General features: G+C 41.2%; 1 protein-coding gene across 1 annotated transcript in view; it reads left to right on the top strand.

The window, feature by feature from the left end:
* Positions 1-21,761, top strand: part of ITGA9 (integrin subunit alpha 9) — a 225,809-nt gene that overhangs the window by 136,303 nt on the left and 67,745 nt on the right. Inside the window, exon 18 of the mRNA XM_050915800.1 lies at positions 11,553-11,703. Coding sequence (XP_050771757.1) covers positions 11,553-11,703 — 151 coding nt within the window. The remainder of the gene's footprint in view (positions 1-11,552; positions 11,704-21,761) is intronic.

A 21,761-nucleotide genomic window follows, 5' to 3' on the forward strand; every position in this document is an offset into this window, starting at 1 on the left:
GGGACAGCAATAGGAAACCAGTTTTCCTTTCCAGCAATCCAGTACTGAAAAGCAAAATGCAATTAAAGTGTTCTGTTAGCTATTATTTTCAAATATTGTTTCATATTAAAAATATATTTATTACATATCATGCTTGACTTCAATGCCTCACTCTGTTTTCTCAGCACAGCAAATGTCTTTTCCATCAGGTTTCTGTAGCAAATAGCACATTGTTATTGAGCCTCTCTGTAGCTACTTGTTTAGAAGCTGAACTGCATCTGTTTCCTCAAGGTGTGCTGGGGAAAACTCTGAAGCAGGCGTTCTGTAGAAGATTAGACCTCCCTAGCCTTTAAATCTGCTAATCCATTCCTCTGGTACTTTATATGGGAGAAAAGCACTCTGGTCTTTGTCGTGGTTTAACCTCAGCCATCAACTAAGCACCAGGAAGCCACTTACCCCTCCCCCTTCTTAGTGGGATGGGGAGGAGGACTGGGGAAAAAAAAGTAAAACTCATGGATTAAGAGAAGAGCAGTTTAATAACTAAAGTAAAATAAAATATAATACTAACAAGAATAATAATAACAGAAATATTATCATAACAATAATAATTGTAATGAAAAGGAATATTAAAAAAAAACCCCAAAACAGAGAAATAAAACCCAAGAAAAGACAAGTGATGCACAATGCAATTGCTCACCACCTGCTGACCGATGCCTGAGCAGCGATCCACCCCTCCCAGCCAACTCCCCCCAGTTTATGTGCTGAGCATGACGTTCTATGGTATGGAATATCGCTTTGGCCAGTTCAGGTCAGCTGTCCTGGCTGTGCTCCCTTCCAGCTTCTTGCACACCTGCTTGCTGGCACAGCATGGGAAACTGAAAATATCCTTGGCTTAAGATAAGCGCTACTTAGCAACAACTAAAACATCAGAGTGTTATCAACATTATTCTCACCCTAAATCCAAAACACAGCACTGTACCAGCTACTAAGAAGAAAATTAACTCTATCCCAGCCGAAACCAGGACAGTCTTTTAAGAAGAACCTGAAAGTGCTGAGGGAGCAGGGTTGACAGGAACACACATAGTCTGACATACCAAGGCAGTTCAGATCCTCAGCTGATGCCTATCCATCTGATTGGCACTCTGCAAAGGCAACGGTAGTTATCAGGCCCTGTTTAGGCTACAATGGGAACCAAGTGAAAACTGTGGAGAAGACATTTGAGTAACGGTGAAGGTGTTTGAAAAAACAGACTTTCTTCCAGCTATAATAAACAAACCAGCTAAAAAGACCAGAGCAGAATGGGTGGTGGCTTCCCTGCGAGATGCAGCTAGGAAGGAAATCCTGTATGGCTGTGTAAACATACTGACAGCCCATGTGTCACAATGAATAGAGCAGCTTTACTGAAAACAAACAGTACAAGAAGAAAGACGATGTTTCGGCTTGTCATGTAGCTGCTGGGTCCCAGCACAAGCTGTGTGCATGATATGTAAATCAGGTTGTAAGCACAGGACTATGAGCCCCCTTGGATAGAAAATGCTGTAATAAATACTGCTATAATAAATATTATAGCAACAGAAAATGCTGTAATAAATACTGCTATTCCTGAGAAGGTTCCAGGAGGAAGTCTGTCTTCCATATATTTGTGACATGAGGTTATCCTTCATCCATCATTAGAAACCCAATTACTCACCCACTGGAGTGCTTCTGAGTGTATGTTTGGCTGTTTGGAATAAGCAGCTTGCTTTTATGTGTTGGTTTAGAGCATCCTTAATGGCCACCATTCGTTAGACTCAAATTTATGTTCTTTCCCTACAGACTGGCTGAGGTTCCCGTCTATACTGCTGCAAATTGTTTATTTTGGAAATGTGAAATTGGAAGCAAAAGTCATAGAAAGCCAAAGGGGTGACAGGTGCATTTTGCAGAAATTTTCAAGGTTTTTCACATTGTGGGTTTTTTTGAGTTGGAGTCAATGCTTTCAAAAGTTCTCTTCTGAAATGGGATTTTTGAGAAATGCCCTTTTCCAGTCGAAAGGTCAGGTTTGTGACTTGGGCCATTTCTGCTTCTGTTGGTCCTTCTGGAATTAGCCAGAGAATGGCAAAACCCTAGTCTCTCAAAAACTTCATTGAGTTTGAAATGTTTCCATATTAATGAAACGGTAATTTATGAAGAAAAAGTATTTTCCAGTATCTTCTGGTCAGCTCCACAGAAGGCTTTTTTTTTTTTCCAAATAAATTCCTTCTGTAACTTACTAAAGGATTAACACGTTTTCTGCCAACACTTCTTTTGTTTCTGTGATCTTTTTTGTCTTATGCATGGCTCTGTATTTGATAGGCAGGTAAATGATTTGATGTGACGTTTTGGGATGTAATCTTGACATACTTAACCCAGGCCTCACTGAAAAGACAAGGGAGAATATGCGCTGCCACTCTGTGGCCCCCCCAGCCCTTGAGCTTACAAATCTGAAGTTTATAAGCATATTACTTGTATCAGTGAAGAATGAATAATTTCACATAGGTGACTAGCTGGGCAACTGCAAAACTGGTTGTTTTGCAAATGCTGTGTATAGATGCAAGGATGAAAATGCTCATGGACCTATTAAAATCAGTGGAAGGACTCCCTCTGGTTCATTGGGCACATCATCAGACATTAGGCACCTGGATTTGAAAAATGAACCTCAGCAGTTTCATATTGACTTGTCAAATTGTTACAGAACCTGAGCTGAAGGAATCCAGAAATCATAGATAAAAACATGTGTTATGACAGCTTTGTCCAATTTGCTTTTCACCAGCACAAGATGTAACGGGCACAGAACGTAGGTTAGTGCAGTAACAGTGCAGAAAGTCAGTGTCTTCTGAAGGAAGGAGCAATAACATAAAATTTTGATCAGAAAGTTCAAAACTTTTTGAGTGTATCTATCTCATGAATATAGTAGTGTTTTATAAAAAAAATTAATAAAGGTCTTCACTGATCATAGGCTTTTGCAAACCCATGGAGAAAAGCCGCAAGCCTGTGGTTTAATGTGGGAAGCAAAGCTGTCTCATAAATTTGACCAGGCTCACGCCTCAGCACTTATCTTCCTTTGATCACACAACGGGGATTTGTTTCCAGAGAGGCCTCACGTTTCATGGCATGCCCGTTGCGGTTTTATGCCCCTGAAGTGCATCTTAACAAAACAGTTGTGATGAGGAAAAACAATATCCTTTCATTTGGAGCTTAATTACATGCTCTGATAATATCTGTTTTTCCCTTCCTCTTCATTCATAGCAGATGAAGAATTTGTTTTCACTTATTTTATCTTTCATTGAACAAACACTTCTTTCAAAAATATTTTTGACGTTCTCTTTACCCTAGACAGGCTACCCTAAATAGCCAAGCTGCTCAGATGGAGCTGATTTTCTGCTTTACAAAAAAAAAAACAAAGAAAAAGGAGCAAATGCTATGGTTTAGCATTTCTAGTGTTAGGAAAGTGGTCTTGAGCTTCCAGTCAACACCTTGTGTGTATAAAGCTGTGTGTACCAGCATGGATATTCCCAACTCCCAGGACACAAATATGGAGCCATGACTGATTCCACTGCAGTCATGTGCTGCCCACTGGTTACTTGGTCATACCTCAGTGCTGTCCTAACTCGCAATCTTTTAAACTACCAAAAGAGTTATTTCCAGGGAGGAACGAATGACAAAACATTGGAAAAATGGATATGAGTAGATTGCTTTCTTTTTTCTGAAAAAGTCATACCAAGTTTCACACTGTGATTTAAGTGTTTTCATAGATTATAGTGTATTTTAATGTTATTTCAAAGTAATTTGCTGCACTGTAAAGGCTGCAATGAAAAAAATGCTTATACCATTTCACGTATATTAGTCCGTTTGTAATTCTGTTTGGAATTTAGTCTTTTCGGTGAATACAGGAAGCAGAATTCTGATTTCTAATTTATATTTACTTTTATTTATCTTTTACCTACAGACAGTTAGTGTATTGAATGCTGCGTTTGTGAGGCACATGGAAAACTTTGTTGTAGCTCATCCAGGATCAGATTTGCAGTTTCCTGAAAGGGCTGCCCAGCAGAGCCCACAATTAATCAGGATATAGTACAAGTTGCAGTGGGAGCATCATCTCAGGAACGAGTGAATGTTTTCCCTTGTTGAGGGTGAATGGGGATGAAGGAATGGTTCCTTGGTTTCCATCTGGTTAGTTGCGCTCAGAGCTTCATAAATCTCTCCCAAAATAAATAAGTAAGTCCAGTTTGATAGCAGTGGGCAGTCCTGTTCCTTTTGAACGTATGGTGATTGAACACATATGGATGGTAATAGAGCCATCAAGTGATGAGTGGTAACAAACCTCAGTAGTCCACATCTCATACAACAATACAGATTCCCAATCTCTGTTTTCTAATAACAGGCCACTGATGATCAGTCAGGAATACTGTACAAGCCAGTCTTGTCACTTAAATACTGGTTTTGTTTTGTAAGAATCACTTGACTGTATCTACTGGAGTAGGATTTTGCTGTTTTTTTTTTTAAACTAGACCCTAAAGAGATGTTCTCTCATATAATTTGAATTCATTGCTGAACTAATGTATAACCTGACCCTCCTTGTGAACATCTCAACATCAGTATTTTATGGACCTGAGATAGGTCAAGTCACCATATTGTTTCTTGCTCCAGCAGCCAAAGTATAAAGCTAACAAAACAAAAGCTTAACCTCAGGCAGCGCTGTCATACATTAGCTGCCTCCAGAGGTGGAAGTCCTTGAAACTGTACAGACCACAATGAGAAGCAGATGCACCATGGTTTTGTATTTGCAGAATACACCTTGGCTGATGCATACATGCATGTGTATGTGTATATACATACCTATACACATACTCTTTCATGATGCAGCTACATGACCTTTTTCTGTAGTATGTCCTCCAGTTAGAAAATCTGGTAAGGCTGAGGTTCTTCACAGGTCACCAGGTAAATTGTCTTGCTGGTTTTGCATGAGCTATAGAGGAAATGTGCTGATATGGGTATATGTTGCTTATCATGTTTGACATTTAGACATAACTTACTCCTGACGTATAACACCTGCTACTGCAAAACAAATTTCCTAAAGTAACAAACCTGTACTGTTTCTGATGTTTCATCTCTGATTAACTGCCTTTCATTGACCTCTGAAAGTGATTGCTGGATAGGGTACTGGTCGTCTTCTCCTTCATTAATGCTCAGCTGAGTATGCTTTTTAAATTACATGTTGCACCCCAGCATCCCAGGAAAGGGACAAGCAATTGAAGCTATCTAATAATAGAAGATCTATTTCTGAAGGTGTAATTTCTATGGTGAATACGTGGTTTGCGTGATGACTGTTAATGATCTAATTCCTAGAAACAGTATGTTATAAAGTGCTACTGTGATTCATCCTCAAATTTCAGGGTCAGATCTATGGTTAACAATCACCTATTTTAACAGAACTCTTCAAGTATTTCAACAAACAGGGAGAACATAGAGGGTTTTTTCTTTCACGTCAGGCTGATGCGTGCAACTTTCAGCTACGTGCCTGGTACCATTTGTCTTTTGCATTTCTTTCTGCCACGAGTAGCCAGTTTTTGTGTTCCAACCTTAGGATGCTGTCTTATACACACAGGCAGGGATAACTTTGTACTGGGGGCACAGTATAATTGATTTCAAGCACACTGCTTGTCGTTATAAAAGATGTTGGTTTGTATGTGTGTGTGCAAGGGTGAAAGATTAGATTAGAGCTTCTGTAGATGTTGTGCCTCATCTTGCTTTCATGTGACAGTTTCATAAACCAGGGTAGCTCCATTCAAACCAAAAGCTGCTCCCTGGAGTAAACACTGTGTGAAAACAGAGGCAGCTCTTTCCCCATTGATTCTCCAGTTCTGTTTATAAAGGGTTGTGAACATCTGGGTACAATTGAAATTACTGATAATAATAAAAGGCACCAGATTTCTGTAGAGTAATAAGATAAGGGATGTTTTTATGTGGATGTTGTGTCCTGTTCTGTCCTTTTTACTTAAAAGTTTGAAGACATAGGTGGCTGGGAGTTATAGCTATTGTATAGTTATGGGGGATTTATGTGGAGAAATTACATTTGGGGAAAAGAGGACAATTTCCAGGGAAGCTTTGAATATACGGTCACTAGCTGTAACTAGAAATCACTCTTGTTTCAATACCACAATAAAGAGCAAAAAGAATTTCCTGGAGTGTGTTTTTTTCCCCATTGTTGACTACTCAAATGCATTCATTTTTAAAATTAAAGTGTAGGAAAGATGGAAAAGGTAACACTCTGTGCTATATCCCTGAATTGCAATATATATGGGAACTGAAGCGCTAGAGACGACAGCTCTGCTCCAGAAGGGTACTGGCACAAGCAGTTCCACCTCCTTGGCCCTGGGCTCGCTGCAGTAAGCGCTTTTTTCATACGGGACATTCGATCCCTTCCTATGGGGAAACATTGGCACATTGTTACTCGGTCTTCATAGGGAGCAATACTGGTATGATATTACTCCCAAACTGCTCTGCTGACACAGAACCTCGGCTGACCACTCCTTGAATTCTCTGTTTTTTCCCATCACCTCATGTTATCTGCTACTCAGATCACACTGGAAAGTTTCCACTTGAGAAACAGAAATAGAAAAGATCATTAATGAAATGATCTGATGGGCTCAGAGCTAGTTTACCATAGCTGGCTTAGTGCATCTCAGATAGGCTGTGGTCATCAACTGCATGACGTCTCTTAGTGCCTTTGCTAGCGTAGGCTTCAGTGTGAGAGGGGGAAGGCAGCAGCTCAGCTAATGCAGAATAAGCCATGATATCTTGAGTGTTTGGCCAAGTCCTTAGTCTAGATTGGCTGTGAACTTTGCAGAGAGAATTGACCTGGAATGCACATGCGATGGCAGGACAGTGCAACCAAGCGGTGTAAAATCCAATAGCTTTGCTCCCTGTGGGGTTGTTTAAAATTTTTACTTGGTTTGGATTTGTTTATGGGGCTGCTACCTCTCAGTTTTGCACTGAGACATCAAATGAATTCCCAGAAGATCAGCTGAGGGTTTCAGCTTTTCATTGGCCCTTGAGGTTTAAGTATTTACAAAACTCCTCCCAAAGTTCAACTGACCCTGGAGCCTGTGATAAAAACCCAACAGGAGAAAGGTTTTCAGGGTTGATGTAAAGAGTCTATGGAGATAAAATTAATATTCAAGTATTATAGTAACTGTGAAGACCAACTGCAGCGCTGGTTGGTGAAGGTAAAAATCTGTTTGGATCTGTTACAGGACCAATGTTGTTGACTCACACCTTTTACTGATTTAAAAGCAAAAGGTGGGACTCCTCTTTAATGTTATCTGATGGAGATGGAGGACAGATTAGACTTCAGTTGTTTGAAGCATTTTTACCCACTTGCAGTCTAACTGACCCCAGCTGTCACTTCCACTGTCCATTGAGCGATAGTGGTGGTTTATCCATGTAGGTGCCAATTTGCTGTAAGGAAAGAAAGGCTTCTAATATAAAAGGGAAAGTCAGTGACCCAGACTAACAGGGTAAGTGCGACCCCGTCACATTCCTTGCCCTATGTATGATCTGCGCAGGCTGAGAGGAAGTGCTAAATGCTTTTTCAATTTTTAAAAAAAATTCTCTCTAGTGCAGGAAATGGAGAAATATGTCCCTGCGTACCTTTTGGAATGCAGATTATGTCTCCCCTGACCCACGTTAATAAAAACATCAGCATCTTGGGGGATGGGGAAAGGAAAATTGCAGATCATTTCAGTTTGCTTTTCCCAGCTGGTCTTTCTTCCCTTGTTGACCATAGCACAATGATGTGGCGCAGGCATTAAGAACGTTAAAGCATGCAAAAAAGCTGATACTTGTTTTATCCTGGAATTTAGTTTTCTTAATCACTTAAGAGGAAAACATTAAATATTTCTATTTACATTTGGTATGTAGTACCGTGGCCAGTGAATTCAAAACTGTGGCAGAAATTTGGAGCCTGGTTTTCAGAATTGCTTGTTACCTGCAAGTCTGGGTCACGTGAATGAAAGCTGCAGGTATTTAGTACTTCCGAATGTCAAACTTCTTTCCCTTTCCATCCAGACATTGATAGCTTGACATCCTTCATGTGCCTGCCCATATGTGTGTGCAAATGTGGTTGCCTATATATCATTTATATGTACGTCTACAGTCTACCCAGAACTTTTACTCAGTTCATTGTTTGTGTGATCACCTGATGTAATGAGATGGTGGTGTTCTGTCTAATTAAGCGATTATATCTTGATATTTTTCCCCTTTTTTCCTTTCTTTTCTTTTTTTTTTTTCCTCTTTTGAGTCGGTTTTTATTTTTAGCCTCTGTTCCTTGATGTAAGCAAGGTTACGAGGGCCGTGGTGAGGATGTTGGCGGCTTTATAGTTCTCATCCAACAAGCACCCCACATTGCTTGATTGCATTTCTTAAATTGTGTGACATACCTTGTCAAGATGAAGGGGTGGCTTTAGTTTGTTTTCTTGTTTCTGGCAGGTGACAACAGTTCTTTAGTTGACATATTTTGACTTGGCAGTTAGGCTGCTTGATGTGAGGCAGGCGCTGAAGGAGGATGGCACCGGGTTGGCAGCAGAGCTGCTCCAGCAGCACAGCAGGCTGTCTGCACCTGATGACGTTATTCTCTCAAGCAGCAAACAGGGCTTGGGAGCTCCCCTGTGAATGGGGAGATTCCTAATCCTCTTCTCACTGCAAGTGAACCTGATTCATTCCAGATGTACACAGATGTAATGACTCAGAAAGCTGCTCTCTTAAAATGGGACTTACAGCACAATCTCATATAGCCTTTCAGAGAAGGAACTGAACTCCTCTGCTAGCCTAAAATCAATGAGGTTTTTCAGAGTTTATTAGTGTGTGAATTTTGTGTAGGAACAACTACAGTGTGCTCTTAGAAAGTGTTTTTTCTTTCTCTGCTGAGGAAAATGTTATAAACATCATTTTGGTATGATGCACTTTTAACAGAGGAGTGACAGCTTTGGAAAGGAGTAACACAACCCAATGGTGTTTATTTTGACATTATTTTTTGTGGGTTTAGTTTTAAATAGAATTTCATTATGAGTATTTTTTATTATTCAGTAGGAAGGAGAGTATTCTCAATTGTCTTGACTTTATGTTAAATCTCAAAGTGCTGGTACTACCAATTCAGAGAAGATTCTGTAGTGTGCATTGCATTTAGTATCAACCCTGCATAAGATAAATATCTTGTAATGTTCCTTTGCTTACTGAAGCGATACTTCCAGATTTTGCTAACAGGTTTGATAGATGCTGATTAAGTTTTGAAGTGATTGCAAGAAATGAGATTATAAAGTTCATGAGAAATAATTCACAGTAATAAATGGTGGTTTTATTTTTTTGCTTCCAAATATGCACTTTTGATTAGCAGAACATCCAGCAGATTGTTTAGCATCTTCATAATTTGTCTGCTTTTCAACAGTAAACGTTGAATTTGGGGCCAAAAGGTTAAATGCTTCCAGGTACTCTCATATAGTTGTGCCATTAATTTGGTATATAAGGAGCAACAACTTAAATGATTTGGACCTCTCAAACTAGTTTTGCAGTCGATCCTGTGCTGCATGCACTTTTGCAAATGTTTATTTGCACTGATAGTTGACTATGAGAATAAACTATAATGTTTAGAAAGCAAAGTGTCCAATTATTGGTAGAATTGGTTGGTGTCTGCAGTTGATTGTAAGCGTGAGAAAGCAGGCACATTTCCTGGATTCTTATATCTGCCTCATAAGAAGCTGTCATTGAACTGTAGGCTATAATTTTGGGCTTAATAAATGAAGATCATCATAAATGAAGTAAGTACAGGAAACAAATATGCTATAAATATTGTCTGCGTTACATGGAAAAGTTACACTCTCAATCCACAGCCATCAGCTTTAAAACCTGAGTCTAGACCATCTTCCTCCAAACTTCTCACTCACCAGAGCTCCTGGCTGCTTCGGTACGTACCTTCAGAAACCCAGGTCTAGAAACTTCTTGGCAAATGCAGGGAGACGGAGCCCAGCGAGCACTGCCTTTGGAGGTCTGGTATGGCTGCGGTTGGCAGAAGATGCTGAAGGGTTTATAAGCACCGCATTCTCAGAAACCCTGCTTTTATGCAGATGCTCTGGCTGCAGTACCATGAGCAAGGCTGGCAGAGGAGGGCTGGCAGCGATGGAGGGAAGGGCTGCCTTTAAACAGAGCTCACATCCTGCACCCCAGCCATTTTCAGAGAGTTGCTGAAATGCAGAGGAGCAGCATGTGCCAACATGTACGTCCCTGGCACAGCCATTCCTTCATGGAAATTGGGTGAATGAAAGGTGGCTTGCTTGGCTATGGATTTCTTTGTGCTATTGCGTGCTGCTGTGTGCATGTGCATTGTGCAAGAGCATCTGGCAGGGTGGGTGGTGTGAGGGTGCGTTTCCTCGGAGGTGGTTCCTTCTTACTTTTGGGCTGGCTGTGCCCTAGGGGAATTAATTGAGAGCATCTCCCTGCTGTGTGGCTGGAGGTCTCTGCCCTTTTCTGACGAGCTACTCAGTGTTTTCTCTGTGACACTGTCTGTGTTTCTCCAGGATGTATGAATGGTCTTAGATTCCAGTTATGATAACTGTAGACAATTTGATATTTTGGCTATTTTTGCTTATTTTTACATTTATACCTGGTATATTTCATATCTTCTTTTACTGTACTTTTAGTTCCTAGACCTGCAGATCTGTGCATTGATATTGTATTTTCTTGTGATTTATCTTTAGCCTTTATTCCTACTTGTTAGCTCATCTTCTGGACAGCCTAGTATGGTTAAAAATCAAATAATAAATGTGTGTGTACGAATATTTATATTTGCCTCTGTGTGCATGTCTGTGTCTGTTCGTAATCTGTGATGCCATATTACAATAGTGTATTGATTCGTGATATATAGCTGTTATTTTAATTCAACCATTCCCTTGGTATTCCACTTAGAAGATGACTCCATCAGGTTAGGTCCAGCATAAACACCTGAAGAAAGATTAGTCACATTCAGTGGACGTTTGTTGTAATTTCCATACATTTTTCCACTTACACCAGTTTCTGGATTTTATTTGACCCTCTTTTCCATTTTTTTCTGTCCATAGCATAACTCTAAGAAGATTTTTCAGAAAGTTACTAGAATGTTAGAATAAGTTTGAATCCTTGAGAGGCAAACTGAAATAGCTTGTGTATTTGAATGTGGGCATAGTATCTTGCACTTGTTGCATTTCCCCTGTCCAATTACTTTACAGTCTTCAACTATTTTATTCTCACTAAAACCATATTAACAATAAGTCACATGAAATAGTTTCACATGAGGATCATGGAGTTTCCTTACAGTCACAAAAGGCAGTGTCAGAACCAGAACTTAGGAGCTACTCATTCCCAGTACGGCCCCTCACACCATGCATTGGCCGTACAGCACATTCCTGAATTACCGACTGCCGAGCTTTTAAGCAGTTGAGTTGTGATGCCTCTGTAGCAGGAAGAAAGAAGGACCAGAGTGTGAAAGTTGCCCAGAGTTAAACCGGTGTAACTGTTTCTGCCTACAGTGTTGATGACAGAACTGCATACCTGGCCCTGGGAGCGGTGAGGAACATCTCACTTAACATTTCCATCTCTAACATCGGGGATGACGCCTACGACACCAATGTTTTCTTCAATTTTTCTGGGGAGCTCTTCTTCATCAAAATGTGGCAAAAGGTAAGAAAGGCCAGTCTCGCTGTGAGCAAGTCTCTTAACTTTAAGCCAATTTAATTGCAAGGTGTAGGGACAGGGGGTGGCCTGGTCCACACTGCTGATACATTTGGAAGTTATTTCTGGTTATGCTGGGCTTGAATTTCTTCCAGGCTCTTTACTAATTTTTTTTCTTTTGTGGGTTTGATCTGTGTAAATTACACCCTTTGTGTTTCTGTAGAAGACACAGCACTGTTATTTGGGGTGCACTAATGATACAGAAAGACTGTTTGGTTGAGGTATTAAGAGGTAGAGGGAGACTGGTTTGGAAACCGGTAGGGTACCAAATGGTGCTGAAATACAAAGGGTGCCTCTCGTTTGAGTGGTGCCACACTGCACTCAGCAGTCCTGGTCATCTCCTGACCTGGGCTTCTAGGTTCTCTCCTCATTGAAACCAAGATACAAGGCTGTTCTTTGCTCACGTCCTGGTACAAGTTTGAGTTGTGGCCAGGGCACATCACTAGAACCAAGAGCTCAAAAGTGCTTTTAATTTCACTCACAGTGAATATTTTGAGTTTTAGTCTCTTTAGATTTAGATTGAAATACTCAGATGTTTTAATTAGTATGAGTTCATTTAGAGATAAAGTTGTTGAAATACAAACACTGAATCGAGCTTTTTGCAAACTGATGGCCGCGAAAGCTGTCTGAGTGTGAGTAATATGAAAATAATTGTGCAAAATAGGAGCTGTACAATCGTAACAACATTCTGTCTGTCTGTTCCTGCTTTTCACAGTCGTTTGTCTCTCTTGCTTTGCTTTGTAAGCCATAAGAGCAATATTAAAAACAGTAGTATAACTGTTGCGAAGTATGGGATTAACTCGGTCCATTGAACCAATGACATTTTGCCATTATTTGTAATGGTTTATGAACCATTGAGTTATTATAAACCTCTTAAATTAACTCATTACATAATAAAACAAAATATAATTTCTTATACATGTTAATTCTCTTAGTTCAGTTAGTTCTGTTTTGACTATTATGTTTAATACAGTTGCAAGGCTCAGAAAGTTGTCTTCGTATTATAAGCTTCATTTTCAGACGTTATGTCCTGCAACTGTGCAGTTTATCAAGAGGAAAAAAACAGGGGATAAAATAGAAATGCCTTATGCCAATACTCAAGTTCTCCTTAATGGAAGTTTTATGTGAAGACTTTCAGGGTCTGGCCCAGCTCCCATTGAAGTCAGTGGGAGGGTTTCCATTCCTTTGCACTGGAAAAGAAACAAAGCTTGATACATGTTCTTTTAAAAGGTTGTTGTGTTGGGTTTTTTTCTTCTGTGCTTACATGTTGAATATTTTACACACACGGATTAACGGGAACACCAGTTGCCTTCGTTGTTCTTCTTGGCCAACACTGTGAGGGAACAAGCTGAAGATGATGTGCTGTTTCCCTTGGTATTTTACCTTGAGCCTGGGTCTATAGCAGACTTGAAACATCTGTGCTGAATGCTGCCTAGAAGGAGCAGTTTCTGGAAGCAGATGACATTGTTGTAGGGTTATCTCACTACTCAGTGTGTCTTCTGCTAATAGAAGCTAGCATTTCTTTAAAAAAAAAAAAATATAGCACACATCAAGGAGGCATGTAGGCTTCCTTCTTCCTCAGGTCTTGCAAACAGGATTAGGGTATAGTCTGCTATTATTCCTGCTGTTCCACTGTTCTTGTGATTGGTTTGATAGGGTTTGGGTTTTTTTCTGATAATTATTTTAGTAACAGTTTTGAAAAACCAAGTCACAGGGTTGTGTTGGGCTATTTTACTTCCTCTCAGTCAGCTTTTGCTTTAGGACAAACTAATATATTGTTGGCCTCACCATTTGTCCAGTTGGGAAACTGGATTACGACCTCATAGCCTCAATTACAGTGTTACATTTTCCCTAAGCTCTTTGAACAATGATTTTTTTGTAAAATATCACAGCCTCCATGTTTCATAACCTACTCCCATTCCTTGACATCTATGCATAATATGTACTGTGCATGTACTTTAAATAGATTTTGTTCCTGGTTGAACATTGCCCAGGCAAAAATCCAGAATGTAAAGCCAGAATAAAAATGACGACTGCTAAGATTTCCCTTAGTGGAGCAATTTTGGAATCAAAATAGCTTCTTGTTGTGGGAAACTTTCAGCAGTAACTGCCTTTTAATGAATAATGCTAAAGTGGAAGAGAACGGTCTCTTCCATGTGGCTGCCTGATCATTTTGCTGCAAGGTGACTCTGAGAACAATGATCGCATGGTGGGCTTTCGTAACCTGTCTCTGGTGTCCTTTCAAGATGCTGTGAGTCCTCTGTGTGTTTCCCCGCTGGGGACATTTCTAGCAGATTCAGTGTAGTTTTGTTTCTTTCTACGGATTAGTTACAATGAGACGTGACAGTGCAGAAGTTCAATGCTGTTTTTTTTCAACAGAGTTATTGAGACAAAATGCCGCATCTTGTATTTGAAAAGAAACGGGTTGGCCTAGCTCAGGGATGATGATGGGTAGCGTTCCCTGAAGGGTCTGAGTGGAGCTAGCCCATCTTTCCTTTCTGGAGACTGAGATTTCATGAGACGTTGTGGATAAAGATGCTACCTAGAGAACAATCAGCCATTGGAATAGTCTCCCCAGGGAAGTGGGGGATTCCCCAACACTGGACATTTTTAAGATTTGGCTGGACAGGGTGCTGGGCCATCTTGTCTAGACCATGCTTTTGCCAAGAAAGGTTGGACTACGTGATCCTTGAGGTCCCTTCCAACCTGGTACTCCAAGATTCTATGATACCTGGCAAGGCTTTGCCGCATCTCTGTGAGGTGAAAAAGCATTCGCCGACTGATATTTAGGAGACTCCACCTATTCCACTGTCTGATTTTCCTGTTGTGCTGCAGCCAGTCCTCCCCGTCTCCATGGATGAAGCCCAGTGTTTTCTTTCCGTAGCTCCTGACAGACGGTCCTTCTCTCGAGAGGCACAGTATGTGGCAGGGGCTGACTTCTCATTCCTGCCTGCGCTCCCTGTAGCGCTTTTAACTCTCTCACCACTACTGCCCTTTGAAGGGGCTGTCTTCACCAAGATGTCACTGTGCTTCTGCACTCAAAGCATCCCTTCACCCTTTTTAAGTACAGGGGGACTTTCCTGGGGAAATGGGCATGTAACTGTAAAATACCAGATTTGTTAACTGGTGAAATTCCTGGCGACTTAGGATACAGCTGTGGGTTTCGTCTCCAGTAGCTTAGTGTGCATATTCTTTTCCTTTATGTTTACGTTTACTGCCTTACAGTTATGCCAGTTATTGTACCTCTCATTGGGCATGACAGCACTTTTGTTATGAACCTTATTTTTCAACTTCTAAATTTGGTGGGGTTAAACTGTTTGAGATGAGATTTTAGAAGCCAATTACAACTCACATTGCTTATTTAAAAAAAAACATTCAGCTAAAATGACAAAGTCCTTTCAGGGCTGGGCTGAGGCTGGGGGTGTTTTTGAGAGATTGGTGAAGATAGGACATTGATACAACTCCTGTGCAAAGTTTCAAGCTCTCACTCTGTGAGAGGGGGTTGTTTTACAGGTGCATGGAAGTACTGCACTGCAGTGAATTTCAAAATGTGTCCACTAAGAAAAATGTTCCTTTTGAAATACAGAAAGATTTAATCATGTTCTCTTTAAAAAAGAAAAAAGAAAGACACCTCACCTGTCCACTTAGATTTTTTTTATTTACTATGTTGACAAAGAAATCTTTGTCCCCTCTTCTGTGTAGAGTAGATTTTTTATTTTTTTTTTTTTTAATCTTAAAGTTTATTGTCCCATAATCTTAATTCAGCTTCAGGAAAGCATCCTATTTCAGAGTCTGAAAAATCCACTTAACAGAGGTGATACCACTTTCCTATAGAAGAATGCAGAGTGCTGCTGTGTGCTGAGTCTGGAAAAAGAATAAAAAGCTATTGCTACTAATTTCTACACCATTTCACATCTATTGGAATTGCCTCCTGGCTTGTGATGTTTTGCTGAAAATGCTTGTCAGCAATAAGCACTTTGCTTACCGTTCGTTAGCTGTTGTTCAGCGCAGAGTGGTATTTTCAGTACAGTTGCAGAAGCAGCACTGTAAGCTTGCTGGCAGTGGCAGTTAACATGGTGTAGGGCAGAGCCATATCTTTATTAAATCAGCTCAGCTATGGCATGAGATTTTATAGCAGTAGTATAAAAATAGCATATATAACATAATAACAGTAAAACCAACAGCAATAACCCAATATGTATAGCATTAATCTCTCACTGCTCTGCAAAGGCTGGCGGGAATCTATCAGCTAACTCCATTTCAGCGCTGGTTATGGAGAGAGTAGGTCAGGAAATCCCATTGCTGACCATCATTTCCAGCTGTGGATTGTTCCTAAATTTCAGACAGGCTCCCAGCATCCAAAGCCAGCTGTGTGTAACATTCCTGCTGCTTCTCTCAGCAGCTTTCGCAAGCAACAGCTGAGTGAAGTTAGTGGGGCCGGGCCAGGGCAGGGTGAACAGCGAGGTTATGGTTTCCTCAGGTGCAGTAATTTCCCATGATTCCTTCATGAGCGTGTACCTGAAACTCTGGTGTTGAGTATGAATATTGACGATAAACAGAGTCATGCTGCCTACGGGCTCTGGGGTTTTTCTTCTGATGAGTATTGTGGTACTGTCTCTTTCTGGATTAGCAGAGAGGCCATGCAGTTTGGATATGAACTCTTTCTTCCTCGCTGTCAGAGCGCTTGCTGGCGTCTGTTGACTAGGATTGCCCAGAAGAGCCGAAGACACAGGCAGAGTTTAATTTTTTCCAAATTGGAAATTCTCTTACACTAGTTTCCCATACTGCTCATACTTTCTAAGAGTCTTAAGGCTGGCAGGGGCAGGATACTGATAGGGCACAAAAGCCAAAGACACACGCCCTCTTTTGGATCCAGCTGTGCCATTGGAAGAAAATTTAGGTCCTGGGTATTCATTATGTCTCTCTTTCCAGCAGTTACTGCCCCTTTGGATCCGCTGGCAGACAAGTTAATGTGATCAGTCTCAATTCACATCCAGCTGGTTAGCAGAAACCTTTTAAATTAGTGGTTTGATTTAATCCAGCTGATTTTGCATGGAGTGCGTTGGACTTGCTCCTCTAAGCCACTCTGCCAGAGGGTCAGAGGGGAGTGATGCCAAGTAGCATGGAAGCTGTGACCCCTTGCTCTGATACAAGTGCATCTGGAAGGTTGCCCAAGCCATATATCACTTACGTGAGGGGATTTGAACCCTTTTGCCAGGAGAGCTTTTATAGCCAGGGCTTGGGAATATGAGTAGTGTGGTAGTAACCACGCCACATGCTGCCTCTCCGTTTTTTCAAATCTAATGCTTAACTTTTGCTCCAGAGTGCACCAAAATGTTTTGCATCCCTGGAGTAAAAGTGTCCAGTTTCTTAATTGGGAAGAAAAAATAAATGTAGTTCAAGCTATCTGACTTCATTGTTTATTTTAATTTTCTTTTTCTGTGAATGCTCAATGAAAACCTCAACTTTTATGCTTCCCTAGGGATAAGTAAGGAGCAGCACCTTTTTCAGGCCAGTGGCTGTTAGAGCCATCTAATATCCCCCTGCTCTTAGCAGGTAGGAATTGAAGGCTAAACTTTTGATCCAAACTTTCCACTTGGGATTCATGTATCACTCCCACGTTCAGGGAATGGGCATTGGAGACTGGGTTTAGTTGTGTAATTAGTACTGATCGAACTCTTGTAAATTTTTCTCCTATACTCTGATTTATCATGTATATCTGAAAGAAGTCTTTGGTTTTTTTCCCAACAAATTAACTTGATGAATAGAATGAAAAATCCCTGAAGTCTTTTGGCAAAATTGCGATTGGAATAAATGATTCAGAAGCCGTGATTTTGCAGGACTTTAGAACTTGTTCTGCTCAGTGTTGGAAGAGCCTATGTGAGTTTGATTGTTAAATAGTTTTCAGGAGCAGCTTAACACTTAGAAATCTCATTGAAGGTTGATAGCATAGAAGGTTCCAAAAGCCTAAATGACTTCAGCCTTGCAAAACCAAATGCCGCTAACTCCAACTAGCTTTAAAAATCCAAGTTTTTGTAATCTTAAGTTACTTGCAGGGAAACAATGAGTTGCAGTGGGGGATTACCCCAAGCATTTCCACAGAAAGCAGCAGAAACTTCAGATTCAAGAAGACAGGACTGTTGATGATATGCCTGTTTCTTTTGGTGAGGTTAGGCAGAGTAAAAATTTATTTTGCAGTACAAAAATGTGGTATAAATTTTTGTGAGGATTTGGGGAGGGGGAAGTTGTTTGTTTTTAAACAGCTTGCGATTAGCAAGCTATTACCAAACATCTCTGTTTTTAAGGACTTGATGGTTCTGGAATAACATATGTGACCAGATACACTGAGAAGTTTTGTGCTGATCAAGTGGGGCTGTGCTCTGGGTTACGTGATGTGGAAAGTGTTTGTCCTGGAAGTAGCTCATCATGACTCTTAATTTGAATGTTTACGTATATATACATAGTGGTTTTGAGGAACAGCCTGGGATGCTTTGTGTGGCTCAGATTATTAAGGGAGGTTTTGTTTGACTGCCTAGCCCTGCTCTTCCCTTGGGGTTGCGAGGGGAATGATTTTCTAAAGGAAGAACAGCTGTGTGGATGAATACAGTTATGTGAGATGTACTTTTTGTAGAGGCTAGAAGGCAGCCTGTGCTATAGCAAAGCCCGTTTACAGTGAATCCCGTCCTACCTGCTATTGTACCACCCAAGGTGGGGTATCACCATGGCTGGGCACCAGCGGAGGTCCTGGTTTCCATCCAGGTGAGGGAGGGAAAAGGAGATTCAAAGCACTGAAATTATGAGGCTTCCTTGAGGGGGTGGAGAAGGGGTCCCTGGGCCGCAGGTGGTAGCTGCCCAGCCCGTTTCAGTCCCTGTGTGACCCATAGCTCACCAGCTGAGCTGCGTCGCCCTGTACCTCTTCAGGAGCTGTGCAGAGCCGGGAGCCACTGCCACAGTCGCATCAGTGCCGGCTATGGAAGAGGGCTTTGGAAAAGGGATTCGGCTGCCTTGGTTGCTGAGATCCAGCCACCCCAGTCTAGACTGTTATCTTGATGAACTGCATTGCTAGGAGAAAGGGAAAAACCCTTTGCAGAGGGTAGAGCCCGGTATACAGTGAGCTCAATACACTTAATTTTGGATGTGCTTATTTAGAGACTATACTGTCCCTATGGAAAGATCACCAGTGACTTTGCTGTGTCCCAGTGTTTCTCTTCATTATCATATTTTGCTCTTAAACTCAGTGGAGAGACACTTGCCAATGTTTGAGGTAAGAAATCTATGGGACAGGGTTTGTCTCCTCTGTTCTTAGGATGAGGCTTAAAATTGTTCAAACTTTGACATCCTCTGCAAAAGACTTAAGAATTGATTTGCATGGCTTTCAGTGGCTTTCATTACAGCAAGAAATGGGGGTTTGTTTTTGTTGTAACTTGAAGCTTAAAGTTTATCGAGTTTCTGGTATGAAAGGTCAATTCTGTTCTTGCAGGAGTTTCTTTTGGCCACTTTTAAGACAGGCAGCTCAAGATGCTGCCAGAAGAGAAATGATACCCCAAGTGGAAAATCCAATAGAATTGTAAACAAATATATATAAGTTTACACCATATATAAGCAAATATATATATATTTACATTATATGTATAATATACGTGTATAAATATATATATGTATTTACGTTGCTTAGTCCTGTGGGATGTTGTAGTCACGGTGCTGTGTGGCTGGAAGTGGTGGCAATTGCTCTTTTTCACCTAGTTGTTCAGATTCCTCCCGTGACGCTGATAGGATCCATAAATAAAAACCCTCTTTAATTAATCTTATTAAGCACAAGGCGTGATCCTGCAGTCATACTTCAGGCGTAGCCTCTCTGAAGTCAACAGCAGTTTTGTCTGTAGAAAGACTTAAAAAAACCCAGCTGCACAGTCAAAAAGATGAGTAAGGGTGTGAAGAGTTTTTAGCTGAAAAGCCAGGGAGGGGCCAAAGCTGCTTAAGAAATCACAAGCTTTCCTTTCTTTGAGTTTGACACCAGGGCCCTGGGATTTTCTGACTCTCTTGCGAACTCCCTGGTTTCTTCTGGTGTGAAAGGAAAGTTCCAGCCTTTTTTTTTTTTTCCTTTCTGTTACCTCTCTTTCTTTCTTGCTCATTCTTTGCTCTGTCCCTTCCTTCAAAAACATTGTGGAAAAGCTCTCAGGAGAGCCTTGATTTCTTCTAGGGAACTAGGTGAGGCAAGCTCCCTCCTTCCGGAGCAGCTGACAGTAGCCCTGGGTTCAGCTGGCATCAGTCTGCATTCCTATTAGCAGAAGTAGGCACGTTAACTGCCCCCCTCTGAAGGAGGCCTTTGGGCCCCAAATCTGGGTTTTTTTGGAGAGGGAGCTTCCTGTGGCATTTCATCAAAACCAAAGGTGTTGAGCAAGGCAGGGAGGAAGAGCGAGAAGTGTTTCAGCTGGCTCTGTTGCAGGCTCTGGGGGTGAGCGGGGGACCCCCTCTCCGGGCCGTCTCAGCAGACCTCCCACCCAGGCAGGCTGCAGGGGACGCTGAGCCAGGCGCGTTCCCAGCCGGCAGCACTTTCGCAGCCTGCCTTTGGGAGGAGGCCAGAAAACCTGCGCTTGACTTTTGGCCGTAACCATCTGCAGAAGAGTAATGCAGTGATTTCCACTTAGCAAGGGAAAAAGGAGGAGCGCACTAAAAAGCTGCTCTATAAAGTAGAGCAGCACCTCTTAAAGTAAAGCCTTACAAGTGAACTGCTAAGCTTTTGTTTTAAAAAAAGAAAATATATATATTAAAAAAACCTGTTTCAATATCCCTGTGCAGTAGGTAATGAATTATACCTTTGCATTTCAGCAGTGTCCCTAAGTTATGTAGTATTTATCATGTCATCAGGTTTTTCTGTGAAGAAGTCCTGATGCACCTTGTATTTGACTTTCTGAAAGAGAAAGACCAAAACCCCCAAACCTGTGCGTGTTTGCAAAAGGCATTTCCTGGGGTTTCAGATTTGGCTTTGGTTGTTGGGGATTGTAGGCTGAGCTAAGGTTTATTAATTCCAGGAAAATACCCAGTGCCAAACTCATTATTATTGTTATTACCTTAATATTATTCTTTACACTTGAAAATTACCTCCAGGGAAGAAAGGCCCGGGGGGGGGGGGGGGGGGGGGGCGGGGGGTAAGGCTTGATTGTATTGATTGTGTTTCCTCATCCAGTTTGGTTTTAATTTTTTTTTTAATTATTTGTGAGGTGTTCCGTTTGCTTTTTCATTGAACTATGTGTAGTTGATGACATTTGAATTTATTTCCTGAACTCGTTATTAATTTAAGCATTTCATTATAACACTAAGAGGTAATACCTGTGTTGCAGTTGAATACACCAATATTCAGTATAATTGATGCCTTACACCCAGAAGGTTGTCTTACAGTATACGTGGGCATATATTACCTATGCTTTCAGAAATACCACTAGGAAATGAATGTTGATTCATTTATTTGATTTCTGCAGCTTTTTTTTTTCCTGCTTTTAATTTTAAGAGAAGCACGTTTTCCAGCTTTGTATTTTGCCGCATTAATATCTCAGGGACTGTTCCTGATGCTGTGGCACTTGCAGCCAGCACTGGGATCCTGCTGGAGAGGAGCGTCCAGACCAGTGCTCCAAACGGAGGGGAGGTTGCTGAGTCCATTTTCCATTTGCCTTGGGGATGGTGGGAGTTCAGCTGGTCAGCTTGCTTCCCAGTTATTTTGTTCCTGTTTACTTGTCCTGTTGTTGGATGCGTTATGCCAGGAAATGACACTGTGTGCCTTTAGAAAGGAGAGCTCTACATCTCTTGGAATAAATGAAAAACAGTATTCAAGTGATGGCAACAAAAGATTTGTTTTCCAAGGTGGCTACCTAAGACAGTAGCTGGGGAAGGCGTCTACTAAATCAGCTGAGTGGACTTAGGAGGGACAATGAATTTTTTCTGCTATCCTACTGTCTATGGTAGGAAGCAAACAAAAGAAAGGGGTGCTTCACACCACATCTGGTCTGTGC

The sequence above is a fragment of the Gymnogyps californianus genome, chromosome 2, assembly GCF_018139145.2.
Source record: "Gymnogyps californianus isolate 813 chromosome 2, ASM1813914v2, whole genome shotgun sequence".
Taxonomy (NCBI): domain Eukaryota; kingdom Metazoa; phylum Chordata; class Aves; order Accipitriformes; family Cathartidae; genus Gymnogyps; species Gymnogyps californianus.